We start from the raw sequence: 13,911 nt of genomic DNA, 5'->3' as shown, positions 1-13,911 counted from the left end.
ATAAAAAAGCTTTTCCTTAAATACCAGGATCAAGACAGGAATGTTCACTTTCACCACTTCTATTTAATATATTATTGGCAGTTCTAGCCAGAGAAATTAGGCAAGAAAAAAAAAGCATCCAAATTGGGAAGGAAGTAATGAAATTATCTCTGTTTACAGATGACATGTGGAGAACCCTAGAGATTACACAAAAAACTCTCTAGGGCTAATAAAGAAACACACCAAAGTTGCAGGATTCAAGACCACCACACAAAAATCAGCTACATTTCTCTATGCTAATAAGGAATAATCCCAAAAGGAAATTAAGAAAACAAATCTACAATAGCATCAAAAAATACTGTGGAAAAAACTTAACTAAAGAGGCAAAATAAAACATGCCTGAAAGAATTTAAAGACACAAATAAATGGAAATCCATTACGTGTTCATGGACTAGAAGACTTAATATTTTCATGATATCAGTACTACCTAAAGCAATCTACAGGAGCACCTGGGTGGCTCAGTTGGTTAAGCCTCTGCTTTATGCAGCTAATAATACAGATTTAATGATTGGGTAGGAGAATTAGAGGAGATAATGCATTAAAAACTGCCTCATTCAATGGCTGACAAGAATTGGCAGTCAAGGAGCACCTGAGTGGCTCAGTGGGTAAAGTCTCTGCCTTCAGCTCAGGTCATGATCCCAGGGTCCTGGGATGGAGCCCTGCATCAGGCTCTCTGCTCCGTGGGGAGCCTGCTTCCCCCTCTCTCTGCCTGCCTCTCTGCCTACTTGTGATCTCCCTATCTGTCAAATAAATAAATAAAGTCTGAGCCACCCAGGTACCCGTGAATAGCCAAAATAATCTTTAAAAAGAAAAGCAAAGTTGGGAGAGTCATATTTCTTAATTTTAAAACTTATTACAAACTACAGTAGTAAAAAAAAAAAAGTGGGGTATTGGTATAAAAACAGATATATAGACCAATGGAATAAAATACAAAGGCCAGAAATAAACCATTGTGTAAATGGTTAAATGATGTTTGGCAAAGATACCAAGTCCATTCAATGGGAGAATGTGCAGTCTTTTCAACAAATGATGCTGAATATGCAAAAAAATGAAGCTGGACCCTTACCTTACAACATATAAAAAGTTAATTCAAAAAGGATCAAAGACTTAATTACAAGGGCAATAATTGTAGACTCTTTGAAGAAAACACATGGGAAAAATTAATAATATTGACTCTGGCAAGGATTGCTTGGATATGACACCAAAAGTTTAGGCAAAAATAGATAAAAGAGATAAACCGGCCTTCATCAAAATTGAAAACTTTCATGCATCAAAGGGCACTGTTGAAAGAGTGAAAGTAGAATCCACAGAATGGGAGAAAATACTTACAAATCCTGTATCTGACTAGGAATTAATATTCAGAATATATAAGGTACTCCTACAACAAAAGGGAAAACGACCAATTCAAAAATGGCAAAGTATTTGAATAAATGTTTCTCCAAAGATATACAAATAGCTAAAAAGCACATGAAGATACTCAAGATCACTAGCCAGTAGGGAGGTGTAAATCTAAACTACAACGGTATCATTCTGCACCCGCTAGGATGGTTACTATAAAAACAAAAAACAAAGTAAGTGTCAGTAAGGATGTGAAAACTTAGAATCCTTGTGCATTGCTGGTGGCAATGTAAAAAAAAAAAATAAAAAAGTGGAAAACAGATGAGCTTCTCCAAACTTAAATACAGAATGACCACATGATCAGGCAGTTCCACTTCTGGGTATATTCCCAAAAAAACTGAAAGTGGGGACTCAAACAGATACTTGTACATCAATGTTCATAACAGCATTGCTGACGACAGACAAAAGGTGAAAACAACACGAGGATCCATTAACAGATGAATGGAGCAGCAAAATGCAGTAAATACACAATGGAATATTATTCAGTCTTAAAAGGAATATATCTTATAATATTGATGAAACTTGAAAACATGCTAACAAAATAAACCAGACACAAAAGGACAAATATGACACGAATCATCTTTTATGTGTTTCCTAGAATAGGCAAATTTGTAGAAACAGGAAGTAGAACAGTTATTAGTAGAATTTGTGGTTATTAGTAGAATAGTGGTTACTAGGAGAAGGGGGAATGAGAAGTCTGTTTAAATGGTACAGAGCTTCAGTTTGGGATAATGACAAAGTTCTGGAAATAGTGCTAATAATTGCACAACTCTGTGAATATACTTAATGCCACTGAATTGTACACTTAAAAATAGTTAAACAAGGGGGGTGGCACCTGGCTGGCTCAGGTGAGTAAGAGCGTGTGACTCTTGATCTCAGGGTTGTAAGCTCAAGTCCCAAGTTGGGCAACTGACTCTTGATTTTGGCTCAGGTTGTGACTTCAGGGTCGTGGGATTGAGCCCCACCTCGGGCTCTATGCTCAGTGTGGAGTCTGCTTGCCCCTCCTCTCCCTCACCCCCTCCCAAATAAACAAATAAAATCTTAAAAATTAACAAAGAAATCTTTTTAAAAAAATCATTAAAATGGTAAGTTTATGCTATATATGTTTTACTACAATTTAAAAAATATCCTGGATAGACAGGAAATAAAATAGGATATGTAACATGTAAACTTAAAATACGTGCCAATAAAATAGTGTTTGTATTTCAAGAGCATGTATTAACGAATTACTACAATTAGTAAGAGGCAATAACTCAAATTCTTTTTTAAAAGAGATTTATTTATTTACCTGAGAGAGAGCACGCATGTACACATGAGTGGGCAGAGCAGAGGGAGAGAGCATCTAGAAGGGCCTCACTGCTGACCACAGAGCCTGATGTGGGGCTCAGTCTCATGACTCTGAGATCGTGACCTGAACTGAAATCAAGAGTTCGATGCTTAACTGACTGAGCCACTCATGTGTCCCAATCACTCAAACTCTGCAGTTGATCTAACAAAGCAGCGCTGTTTCCACCAATACCCTAATGGTATCTTTCTGTGAAACTGGACAAGGTGATCCTAAAATTTATATAAAACGGCAACTGGTTAAAAATAGCTCAAGACACTCTTGAAGAAAAACAACGTGAAAGTATCTCATTTATTAGATGTCAAGATTTACAAGATTATCATAATTACAATAGTGAGGTAATTAAGGCATTGTGTTAAGATAGCATATGTAATGACAGACCAATGGAATGTTTTAGAGAGCCTGGAAACAGGCCTAAGTACACAGAGAGTTGATTTATAGTAAAAATGGTGTTCAAGAGCAGTGGAGAAAGTAGTGTTTTCAATAATTAATGCTAGGAAAACTGGATAGTCATACAGAAAAAAAAAAAAGAAACTCAGTTACTACCTAACATCATACACAACATAAATCACATATCTGTGTCTGTAACATAAAATAGTGAAAGTTTGCGAGGAAATACATGGGAAACATGTCCCATCTATCATATTGGCATAATAAACAGGAGAGAAAATAAAAAAAGGAAAATATTGGTAACTTTAAACCCGCGGGGGCACCTAGATGGCTCAGGTGTTAAGCATCTGCCTTCAGCTCAGGTCATGATCCTGGGGGTCCTGGGATGGAGCCCCATATCGGGCTCCTTGCTCAGTAGGAAGCCTGTTTCTCCTTCTTCCACTCCCTCTGCTTGTGTTCCCTCTCTCACTCTCTCTGTCAAATCAATAAATAAAATCTTAAAAATTTTTTTTAAAAACCTGTTAAAATTTAGACTGTTCCTCCCTGTGTTCACTAACCCCAAACTATTCCCAATCCTGTCTCAATTCCTACCAGTTCCCCACTTTGAAAGACCCAACTTAAACCAACAGAGCCCTTATCCCAAATCTCTAAAAATACCCTAAGTACCCCTCCCCTTTTAAAGATTGTATTTATTTATGACAGAGAGAGATAGTGAGAGAAGGAACACAAGCACAGGGGAGCTGCAGAGGAAGCAGCAGGCTCCCCGAAGAGCAGGGAGTCTGATATGGGGCTTGATCCCAGGACTCTGGGATGATGATCTGAGCAGAGGAAAGGCAGACGCTCAACTGACTGAGCGACCCAGGTGCCCCATATCCCCCTCTTTTCCAAAAAAAGATTTATTCATTGGTGGTGGGGGGCAAGCACAAGCCAGGGGAAGGGCAGAGGAAGAAGCAGAGTCCCTACGGAGCAGGGAGCCTGAGGGGCGGGGGGGGGGTGCTCAATCCCAGGCCACTGAGATCATGACCTGAGGCTCCATCCCAGGACCCTGGGATCATGACCTGAGCTGAGGGCAGACGCTTAACCAACTGAGTCAGCCAGATGCCCCAACGTCCCCCTTCTGAATTCTCACCAAGATTGTATTAAGCTTCCTCACTACAGGTTTAATAACTCAGTTTTGTTTGATAAACAGGTTTCCTTGATAGTCTTTGTGGGTGAATAAAAAATTGACAGTCCTTCCCTTTTTAAAGATATATACTGAAATCTTTATAGAAGAAAGGGTTTAACTTCTGAGATCTGCTCCAAAATTAATTAAAGAAATAGAGAAATTATGTAGGGATAGTTAAGATCAATCATAAATTGTTGAAGATGTGTAGTGGTATATGGGAATTCATTATATTACTCTAATTTTATGTTTTAAATCACTATATAATTATAAAAACTTATTTTTCTTTTTTTTTTTCGTCCTAGGAGGGCATGTTCATTAAGGTCACAAAAGAGTTACAATATCTGACTGTGACTGCCAGGCTCACACCCAGGAAGCACCTAGCCAATGATAACCGAACTCAGGCTGGCTTTTGGAGTTCTGCCTTGGATGGAAGGTAGGGAGGGGCAAAGTAGTAGCAGATTTGAACCAATTCTTTTTAATCTCCTCCTACTACAACCTTGTAATGTAGAACTAAGAGCAGATATTAACTTAAATCTGACATTTAAGTCTTGATTAAAACAAAAAAGAGGCTAGGGAATATTTTTCTGTTCTTTCTTTATTCAGAGAGTGAAACTGTTATAGTCAGCTAGATTCTTAGTTGTGCTTAGAATGTGCTCCCTCCTACAATTTACTCTAGGAAAAATGAAGGTTCTTATTCTTTCTTAGAGCCGTGGACCCTGAAATTGGCAGTTACTACGATTCCACATATATGGGAAGTGATGCCCAGTTTGAGGCTCTGAGTAGCTGGTCATGTAAGTTGACTTTTCTGTGCATTTGTACCGAGGAGGATCCAGTTCTGGTTGATGTCCTGGAAACCAGTGAGGCTCTCTCTTAAATCCTGAGGGAAGAGAAGAGAAGGAAAGACAAGTGGAATCAGTCAAGAACAGGGACTTTAGTAGCTGGTCTTGCTCTTATTTCCGAGGTAAAATTTCTGAGTCTAGTGAGTCCTGTAAAAATTGAGAAAGAAAAATCCGAGGCACCGGGGGCTCAGTTGGTTAAGAGTCTGCCTTTGGCTCAGGTCATGATCCCTGGGTCCTGGGATCAACTCCTGCATTGGGCTCCCTGCTCTGTGGGGAAGCTTCTTCTCCCTCTCCCCCTGCCTGCCGCACCCCCTGCATGTGCATATGCTCTCTCTGTCAAATAAATACATAAAATCTTTTTTTTTCTTTTTTTTTTAAGATTTTATTTATTTATTTGACAGAGATCACAAGTAGGCAGAGAGGCAGGCAGAGAGAGAGAGAGGAGGAAGCAGGCTCTCCGCAGAGCAGACAGCCCGATGTGGGGCTCGATCCCAGGACCCTGGGATCATGACCTGAGCCGAAGGCAGAGGCTTTAACCCACTGAGCCACCCAGGCGCCCCTAAATACATAAAATCTTAAAAAAAGAGAAAAATCATTTACTTATTCACTCATTCAGTTTACTTCTATTTGCGCTCCTTCCATGTTCCAGGCACTGAGCTATGTTCTAAGAATATAAAGATTGAAAAGAACAGTCCACCTACTATGAGTTGAAAGTGGCATTTTGTTGTTATAGCTCATATCATATGTTGTTTCAAAGTAGTGTCCAAACTGGAAAGAAAAAGTAATCAGTTAAAATAGGAGTCTGGGACACCTGGGTGGCTCAGTTGGTTAAGCAGCTGCCTTCGGCTCAGGTCATGATCCCAGTCTGGGCATCGAGTCCCACATCAGGCTCTTTGCTTGGCAGGGAGCCTGCTTCTCCCTCTGCCTCTGCCTGCCACTCTGTCTTCCAGTGCTTGCTCTCTCTCTCTCTCTCTGACAAATAAATAAATAAAATCTTTTTAAAAAATATAGGAGTCTACACTTAATGTTGGGAAATAAAGGACACAATGACATGAATATTAACAGACTCTGTCATATTTTGGATTAACTAGAGGTCTATATGTTGTTAGTCTACATTCTATTAATTTTCATACCCTTTGTTTACTTGTTAGGAGACACTTAAGGGCAAAATGCAGATAAATTACAAGTCTAGGTAGGTAGCCTGAGTCAGAAGACATATATGTAAAAGGGTACTGCTCATACTTTTACTACTTTGCTATTCTACTTGATAGTAAAATAAGACAGCCAGTCCAGCGAAAGACTGCTGTCCATCCCCAACCACCTCACTGAACAGAGAAGCCTGAGAGGTCTCAGCATGGAAGTTATTAGATTCCTACCTCTAAAATGGCCCAGTGGTATTTCTTTTGTTAAGGGAAGGAACCAGAAGAGAAAGTTAGATTACCTGGGAAGGCAAGGGTTTGGGCTTCACAATATTCCTTAGGTCATATCTTTCCTGGTTCCAGTTTCCCATCAGGGTACAGTTTGAATAGGCATTCTCATTGGTGGTACATCTCCATCCATACTGGAAAAACTTGGATGTATCATTCCAATCTGTCCATACTTCAGCATGGCCATCTGCATTAATGAGGCTGCCATAGTGTGGGTTTGCTAGGAAATAGGCAAGGTGCTGTCTCTGCCAAAAGGTGAGAACAGAAAAGCTAGTTGCAAAAACTAGGGAACAGAAAAGGCATTCATCCCTTTCTCACCCTTGGCCAAGTATAACATAAGCCCATCTTATTAAGGATCTAGGCTTTCTTCCCAATATAATTGTGGTTCTGTTTCTTCTCCCCTGGCCCATGAATCCTTTGATCTACTCAATCAAAAGTAGCACATGGCTATGTACAGTAAATGCCACCCCCCAAAAGACAGGAAAACCTTCAGTATCCCCAATACTATATGGAAAACTAGTTGTATGTTCAGGAAATTTTGAGATGTAGGAGTTTAAGGACTAAGGATATTGCTATAGTCAAAGAGAATAGGGAAAAGTGAAAGTTGGGTAAGTAGATAACACAATAAAGGGTCAATAAATGAGTTTCCTTCTTTCTGGACTCAGCTCAAATGCCACTTCTTACATGGTATCTTTCAAGTTAACTTCTCTTTCCTTTGTCTCAAACAGCATGGCATCTTTATACCTTTAGCTTTCTATCATATGTTAGAATTCTTCAAGTAGGTGTTGAATCGCCCATGTTGAACTGTACATCCCTTGAGGACAGGCCCTCTGTCTTACTACCATACCCTCTCCTTCTGCCAGCTCTCCCAATCAATGGTGCTTTGCACATATCAGGTGACCAATGTCTGAATTTCAATCTTTTGTAAGGAATCAAAAGCCTACCCATTTTTATTTTGGGCCAAAAATGACTGTGCTCCCTTGGCTTGAGGGCAAGACAATACCTTCACTGGAGAAGAGCATTGTGATGCTGAGTGGCTTGTGTTGTTTGAAGAATTTGTGGGAAAGTGACAGAAAGTATTATTCAGCTGTTCCATTTTCTTTAAAGGAAGAGGTATCACCAAACTTGGCCTTCCCGTTCTCCAAGCAAATGAGGAATGTAGGTCACACAGATCACCATGGCCAGGAGGCCATGATTTGGAAGTCACCACCCACCTAGCCACCTTTCCACAGGTAGGGACAAAGTCAATACTGTAGCCCTCATACCATGTACCTTTGTGAAGAGAGATGTGTGCACTGATGTCAACAAATAACATGATGACTAAAGAGTAATTCCTGCAAAGTCTGACAAGTCTAGTACTCACACTGCAGACCAAGGTGACACTTTCCTTGGGGCTGTAAAGACAGGCATCACCATCCACTCAGTTGCCCAAGCCCAAACATGAGGCTCATCTTTAACTGTGAATTCTCTTTCAATGCCTTATATCTATCCAAACTCTAGGTCTTACTGATTTTTGAATTAGACCACTACCCTCCAACCCCACTGCCAATTTCATTTAGATCACTACCAGCTTTTGTCAACATTCTTGGTGTAGTTGCCTCTCTGATCTCTGTGCCATCAGCCTTGGTCTTCTCCAATCCTTTTTCTATAGGAAAGAAGAATAGTGTGAAAATGAAAATCTAATTGTGGTATCTTCCTATTGAAAAGCTGGCTACTGTTACAATAAGACTCAGGCTGTTAAAATGGCTTACGATGTTCTATATGACCTGGCTCCTGCTTACGTCTTCGTTCTCCTCTGTTACCCACTCTCCCTCCAACTACATTTCAGCCAAACTCAACTCTTCTGTTTCTCCATCAAGCATTTGCAAATACTGTTCCTCCTGCCTCTTCACTTATCTTTACCCAGGTCAGGTGTACACTCCCTTTCCACCTTAGACTTTTTTAAAAAATATTTTATTTATTTGAGAGAGAGAGAGAGAGAGAGAGGACAAGCAGGGGGAGCAGCAGGCAGAGGGAAGGGAGAAGCAGACGCCTCGCTGAGCAGGGAGCCTGATGTAGAGTTCATCCCAGGACGCTGGGATCATGACCTGAGCAGAAGGCAGACTCTTAAGTGACTGAGTCCCCTAGAATTCAGGTTCACTTCATTTAGGGAATCTTTCCACTTCCTCCCAGAAGTTGGTGAGGTTCTAAATCCTTCTGTGCCCTACAGCACCCTGAATGACTCCTCATAGCACCGCATCCCGTTGTACCAGAATTGCCTCTTTTGCTGTGCAGTCTCCATCACACTTTAAGTTCAGGCCACATCTGATTCATCCATGTACTTGGCCGCCCTCACAGTGGCCTCCCACACAACGGGCACTCAGTATTTCCTGAATGAATAAAAGGCAGGAGATAGAAGCACCTGGAGAAATCCCGAGCAGCAGAGACAATGGACAGTAGCCATTTCAGACGAGAGGGGGCTAGCCTCTGTGACAGCAACAAGCCGGACACAGCCCAACCTCTCGACTTCAGCCCCGCCCTTTTCCTTTCACTCAGAACTCGCCTCTCCCGGGGTCTGTCCCTGTGCGGTAGTGACTGCTTGTGACCTCATGCAGGTGTGACGAAATCGCTCACGGCAGCCGTCGGGCAAAAAGGCGTTTATTTTAACACTCCTGAAGGTGTGAAGGAGTGAGGGGACAGAGTGATCGATGTCTCGCGTTCGCTCTCATGCCTATTTCCCCCTCTGAAGCCGCGGCACCAGTTTCTCAAGACAACTGGACGCTGTCGGTGCATCATCAATCGGCGACGCAGGAAGAAGAGGCCCGCAGGGTCCCCCACGGAGGAAGTGACGTAAGAAACTGGAGCCTCCGAGGACGTGAGCGACGAGCTGGTTGAGGCCATGGCCTCTCGGCGCCTCCTGTTGGTTGGGGAGGGTAATTTCTCCTTCGCCGCCGCTCTGAGCGAGACCCTGTATGCGAGCACCCGTGTAACCGCCACCTGCCTCCAGCGCTCGGCCGACGTGGCCGGGAATCCGGTGGCCCGGGAGAATCTGCGGCGCCTGCGCGAGCGAGGTAGCGAGGCCAACCCCTCCGCCCAGCAACCCCCCGCCCCGCCCCGCTCCGCTACTGGCGCGGCCCGAACTGGAAAGGGAGGGGAAGTGTAGGTTGCCTTTGAGCGTCCGGTTCCCCGAAAACCGGCTGTGGGCTTGGACCGGGGTTGTCTTGCATGGTCCAAGTCAGGGAGGGATTCAGGTCTTGAGACACCCATCTGTCTGTATTTCGTGCCAGGTACCGAGGTGCGTTTTGGTGTGGACTGCACCCAGCTGGCAGACGCCTTCAAACCGCAGCATAGGGAGTTTGATCGAATTTATTTTAATTTCCCGCACTGTGGACGAAAAGCTGGAGTAGCTAAGAACCGGGAACTGCTTGCCAAGTTTTTCCAGAGGTGAGGAAATGAGACCACTCACAAGTAAAATGTTTAAGATCGACATTACATAGTTTCTGCACTCACACATTTTAGTCTGGGAAATAAGGCATACGTGTTTAAGTTACTGTGGTGGGTTGAGAGAGACTATGACACTCCAGAGGAACCCACAATCTAGCCTTGGGAAGGCAGACATGGAACCCTAAATGTTAAATAAAGTACAAATAGTGTGTAAGCTCTTGGGCGTGTCAAAGAAGGATCACTCACCTATTTGGGATAATGCAGAATAATGGTAGCCAGAATAATCTAATGGCTAAAAGCATGGATTTGGGATAATGCAGAATAATGGTAGCCAGAATAATCTAATGGCTAAAAGCATGGATCCCTACCTACCACTTATAGTTGTGTGATTTGGGGTAAGCTTATTTGGTCCTTACTTGCTTTTGCTTCTTTATCCATAAACTGAGGATATTTACAGTAACTACCTCAAATTAATGTGAACTTAAAAGAGTGCTTTAGGGGCACCTGAGTCGCCCAGTTGTTGGGCATCTGCCTTCTGCTCAGGTCATGGTGCCAGGATCCAGCCCTACATGGGGCTCCCTGCTCAGTGAAGACCCTGCTTCTCCCTCTCCCACTCCCCTCGTTTGTGTTCCCTCTCTCGCTGTGTCTCTCTCTGTCAAATAAATAAATAAAATCTTAAAAAAACAAAACAAACAAACCCAGTGCTTTCCACTATTATACCAAAACACGTGGTACCCTTGGAGGTCTCTAGAGGCCATAGTTGTCAAGAAACTTTTCACACAGCCAAGGTTTTAAGTTAGTATTTGAAATACAGAATTTTAATAGGAAGGGAGTGAAAAGAACAGCTTTCTAAACTGGGAAGAACAGCCCAGTCAGTGAATCATGTGTAGGATCTTGGCAGACACTGACCTTTCTATGACATTAGATGAACAATGCAGTTACAAAGCCAGATAATACCCTGGTCAGCCACTAGTATCAGTTATGAGTTGAACACAGAATTTACATTCTTTTTTTTTTTTTTTAAAGATTTTATTTATTTACTTGACAGAGAGAGATGACAAGTAGGCAGAGAGGCAGGCAGAGAGAGAGAGAGGAGGAAGCAGGCTCCCTGCTGAGCAGAGAGCCCGATGTGGGACTCGATCCCAGGACCCTGAGATCATGACCTGAGCCGAAGGCAGCGGCTTAACCCACTGAGCCACCCAGGCGCCCCAGAATTTACATTCTTAATTCTTTCTCTGCCTGTTTGAAATCTATAGACCTTTGTAAATAGATACGATTGGATTTTAGTTATTTCACACCCGAAGTAGGTATATACAAATTTCTTCTTATGGTAACTTCAACTTATTTCTGATAAATGGCTGATGTGCTCCTCTCCCTGGTAGCTGTAAGGATGTTCTTGCAGATGAAGGAGAAGTCCATGTGGCGTTGTGCAGAGGACAAGGTGGGACTCCTGCTGATAAGCCCAGGAGAGAATGGCACAACAGTTGGCAAGTGGTTGCCATGGCAGCTCTGGGGGGATTCATTTTAAGTGACGTGCATCCCTTCGGCTGTGAGGCTGTGCCAGGGTACAAGTGCACTGGATATAGGTGAGTAATAACAGACATTTAAGCCTTTTTCATCTCTTACACTAATAATGAAAAAAATCTCTGAGGCCAATTTTCCCCTACCACTTTCCTGCTTTGGTCTCTAAAAAGACTTGCTTTTAAAAATAATGACAGTAAACTAATTAATTAAGAAAATGACAGACTCCATACTTGGTGACTCTTTTGCCAGGAGTCAAGATAAGCCCTTTCATTTAGAAGGTGCTTTGAACCATATCTTCACTCGGAGCTTACCCTTTGAAGGTTCACAACCCAGAATCTTCAGGATCAAACTGGGTGACCGGTGGTTTTCCTTTCCAGAACCAGAAGCGCTTGTAGGAAAGTTGAACAGGTAACCTGCTGTTTTACCAGAAATTACTTCTATCTCTTGCTGTATCCTGATTGGCTTGATGCCAACCGTGTATTGAATGGATGCTATATAAATTGTTAATGATGTCGGTGCTATGAATACTTGTCAGTCTGGCCTTACACAAGACTTTTTAGAATTAAAATTTGTCTGGTATATCATACAAATGGTGGCTGAGAGAGTTCTGAAACACATGATATCTGTTTCTGGTAGATAACTTTTAAAATTTGCTTTTAGGATCACTTTAAGGATAATTCTTTTCTATATTCTTTGTGCTTTTAATTCTAGATCCATTATAATCATTTATTACTTGAAGTTAAAAAGTTATTTTTATGTGTGTTTAAACAGAGGTTTCTTGGAAGCACATTCATGTCATCCTGTCAAAACCATTAATGAGAAACTTATTGCTGAATTGGGCAAAGCTTTCCCTCTGAAGAGGCTGAAGTGTTCCTTCCCTTTGCTGCCAGAGGGAAGCCCTAGTGTTCTCACTTCCTGGAACTGTGACCATTTGTCAGCTGCCTTTTGGATTAGTCTCTGTGAAGATAACTCAAATTCTGAGTCCCTGACTAGTGGGACAACACAAGACATAGAAGACGTCCTAGAGTTATTTTCAGAATTTAGCCTTCTCAAGGATTCTGGAAGAGATAGCAAGCAAGAAACTCATGAAGAAATCTGTGGCCAAACCAAGGTCTGCCTTAGACCTTCTCTCCTAGTTCATGTTCAGGCTGTCATCCAAGCACCAGACTTCCTCCCAGGTTCCCTGCACGTTCTCAGCGCACCTGTCTTTCGGAAGTGCCACATCTTGCCTTTCACAATGCCAGCATTCCATGAGACTTTATTTATCCTTGGGTTTAATAAAAATCTGAAGGATAGTTATCTTCAGTCACTACTGGATCACCTGAAGGACACTCTCGATAGCCTTCTGAACCAGACATTGTTGGAGGGCTCTAAGCTGAGCAGTTCAGTGGAATTTGTCTTTCAACCAAAGGGAAACGATTATATTATTAATGTGAAGTCTCATAATTTTGGCTCAGATTGTGCCAAGGATCTGATTATTGGGTCTGTCGCTACATCTGCTATAAGCATTGTACACAAGGACCAGTGTTTTATGTTTGTGTCTGTGAATTTGGACCTACTAGCCATGCTTGTCTGGGGTATCTCTGACTGGAGGATGTTGTGGACCTTTGACCACCGTTTCCTGAAGCATTTTGTTCCTGGGAAAATAGAATCCTTTAAAAGCTATTCCCTGTATCCCCCATGCTATGTGCATGATATTAGTTTTTGGTTAGATGAGAAGAAAGAATTTGATGAACTAGAGTTTCACACAGTGGCCCGAGCAGTGTCCCAGGACACTGTCATATCCATACAATTCCTTAGTAGTTTCCAGCATCCAGAGACTCAACAAGTCAGTCTCTGCTATAGACTGACTTACCAGACATGTGACAAGGCCCTCACCCAGCAGCAGGTGGCATCAGTGCAGTCCCAGTTTAGGAAGGAGATTCAGCAAAGACTACATGTAACACCTCGGTAGTTTAGTAAATTTACCTTGTGGGTATGGGTGCAGGTGCAGATGAAAAAGACCAATTTGGGGGCACCTGGGTGGCTCAGTCGGTTAAGCCTCTGCCTTCGGCTCAGGTCATCATCTCAGGGTCCTGGGATGGAGCCCGGCATCGGGCTTCCTGCTCAGCAGGGAGTCTGCTTCTCTCTCCCTCTGCCCATCCCCTCTGCTTGTGTGCACTTTCTCTCTCTCTCAAATAAAATCTTAAAAAGAAAAGACCAGTTTGTAACTTATAGTCCTTTCTGGACCGCATTTTTTTGTGAAATCTTTACCTTGTGACTCTAGCCAATGTTGGTTGATGCTAAAGAAACTTGGGGCTCTATCACTTAGACTCATAGACTATAATGTGATTGGTGACCTTTGATGTTACTGAATTTTCC

General features: G+C 42.4%; 2 protein-coding genes across 4 annotated transcripts; one reads left to right on the top strand and one right to left on the bottom strand.

Moving 5' to 3' along the window:
- Nucleotides 1-4,914: 4,914 nt before the first annotated feature.
- C7H11orf1 (chromosome 7 C11orf1 homolog) lies at nt 4,915-9,383 on the bottom strand. 2 transcript variants are annotated; one of them, XM_044260613.1, is made up of 4 exons: nt 9,005-9,383; nt 6,618-6,848; nt 5,878-5,944; nt 4,915-5,214 (listed from the first exon to the last, which is right to left on the bottom strand). In XM_044260613.1, the coding sequence occupies exons 1-4, from the start codon at nt 9,044-9,046 to the stop codon at nt 5,039-5,041; spliced, it is 516 nt and encodes a 171-aa protein (XP_044116548.1). In that variant the 5' UTR covers nt 9,047-9,383; the 3' UTR covers nt 4,915-5,038. The 2 variants fall into 2 exon arrangements, with proteins under 2 accessions (XP_044116548.1, XP_044116549.1); XM_044260614.1 differs by lacking the exon at nt 5,878-5,944 and having other exon boundaries at nt 5,040-5,214.
- A 56-nt stretch (nt 9,384-9,439) lies between these two features.
- FDXACB1 (ferredoxin-fold anticodon binding domain containing 1) lies at nt 9,440-13,589 on the top strand. Of its 2 annotated transcripts, XM_044257797.1 has the most exons (5): nt 9,440-9,653; nt 9,870-10,026; nt 11,409-11,612; nt 11,800-11,958; nt 12,322-13,589. In XM_044257797.1, the coding sequence occupies exons 1-5, from the start codon at nt 9,482-9,484 to the stop codon at nt 13,502-13,504; spliced, it is 1,875 nt and encodes a 624-aa protein (XP_044113732.1). In that variant the 5' UTR covers nt 9,440-9,481; the 3' UTR covers nt 13,505-13,589. The 2 variants fall into 2 exon arrangements, with proteins under 2 accessions (XP_044113732.1, XP_044113733.1); XM_044257798.1 differs by lacking the exon at nt 11,800-11,958.
- The last annotated feature ends 322 nt before the right edge of the window (nt 13,590-13,911 follow it).

This window comes from Neovison vison, chromosome 7 (genome assembly GCF_020171115.1).
Source record: "Neovison vison isolate M4711 chromosome 7, ASM_NN_V1, whole genome shotgun sequence".
NCBI lineage: Eukaryota > Metazoa > Chordata > Mammalia > Carnivora > Mustelidae > Neogale > Neogale vison.
The sequence above is the reverse complement of the archived record's forward strand: the minus strand, read 5'-3'. Positions and strand labels throughout refer to the sequence as shown.

Coding starts and splice junctions, on each gene's coding strand:
- C7H11orf1 (XM_044260613.1), bottom strand. CDS start 9,046: ATGGCTACTGTCCATTGTCTCTGCTGCTCGGGATTTCTCCAG. Junction 6,849..9,004: donor GCTGCTCGGGATTTCTCCAG/GTGCTTCTATCT, acceptor ACCTTTTGGCAG/AGACAGCACCTTGCCTATTT. Junction 5,945..6,617: donor CCAAACCCTTGCCTTCCCAG/GTAATCTAACTT, acceptor TTTTCTTTCCAG/TTTGGACACTACTTTGAAAC.
- FDXACB1 (XM_044257797.1), top strand. CDS start 9,482: ATGGCCTCTCGGCGCCTCCTGTTGGTTGGGGAGGGTAATTTCTCCTTC. Junction 10,027..11,408: donor CTTGCCAAGTTTTTCCAGAG/GTGAGGAAATGA, acceptor TCTCCCTGGTAG/CTGTAAGGATGTTCTTGCAG. Junction 11,959..12,321: donor CTTGTAGGAAAGTTGAACAG/GTAACCTGCTGT, acceptor GTGTTTAAACAG/AGGTTTCTTGGAAGCACATT.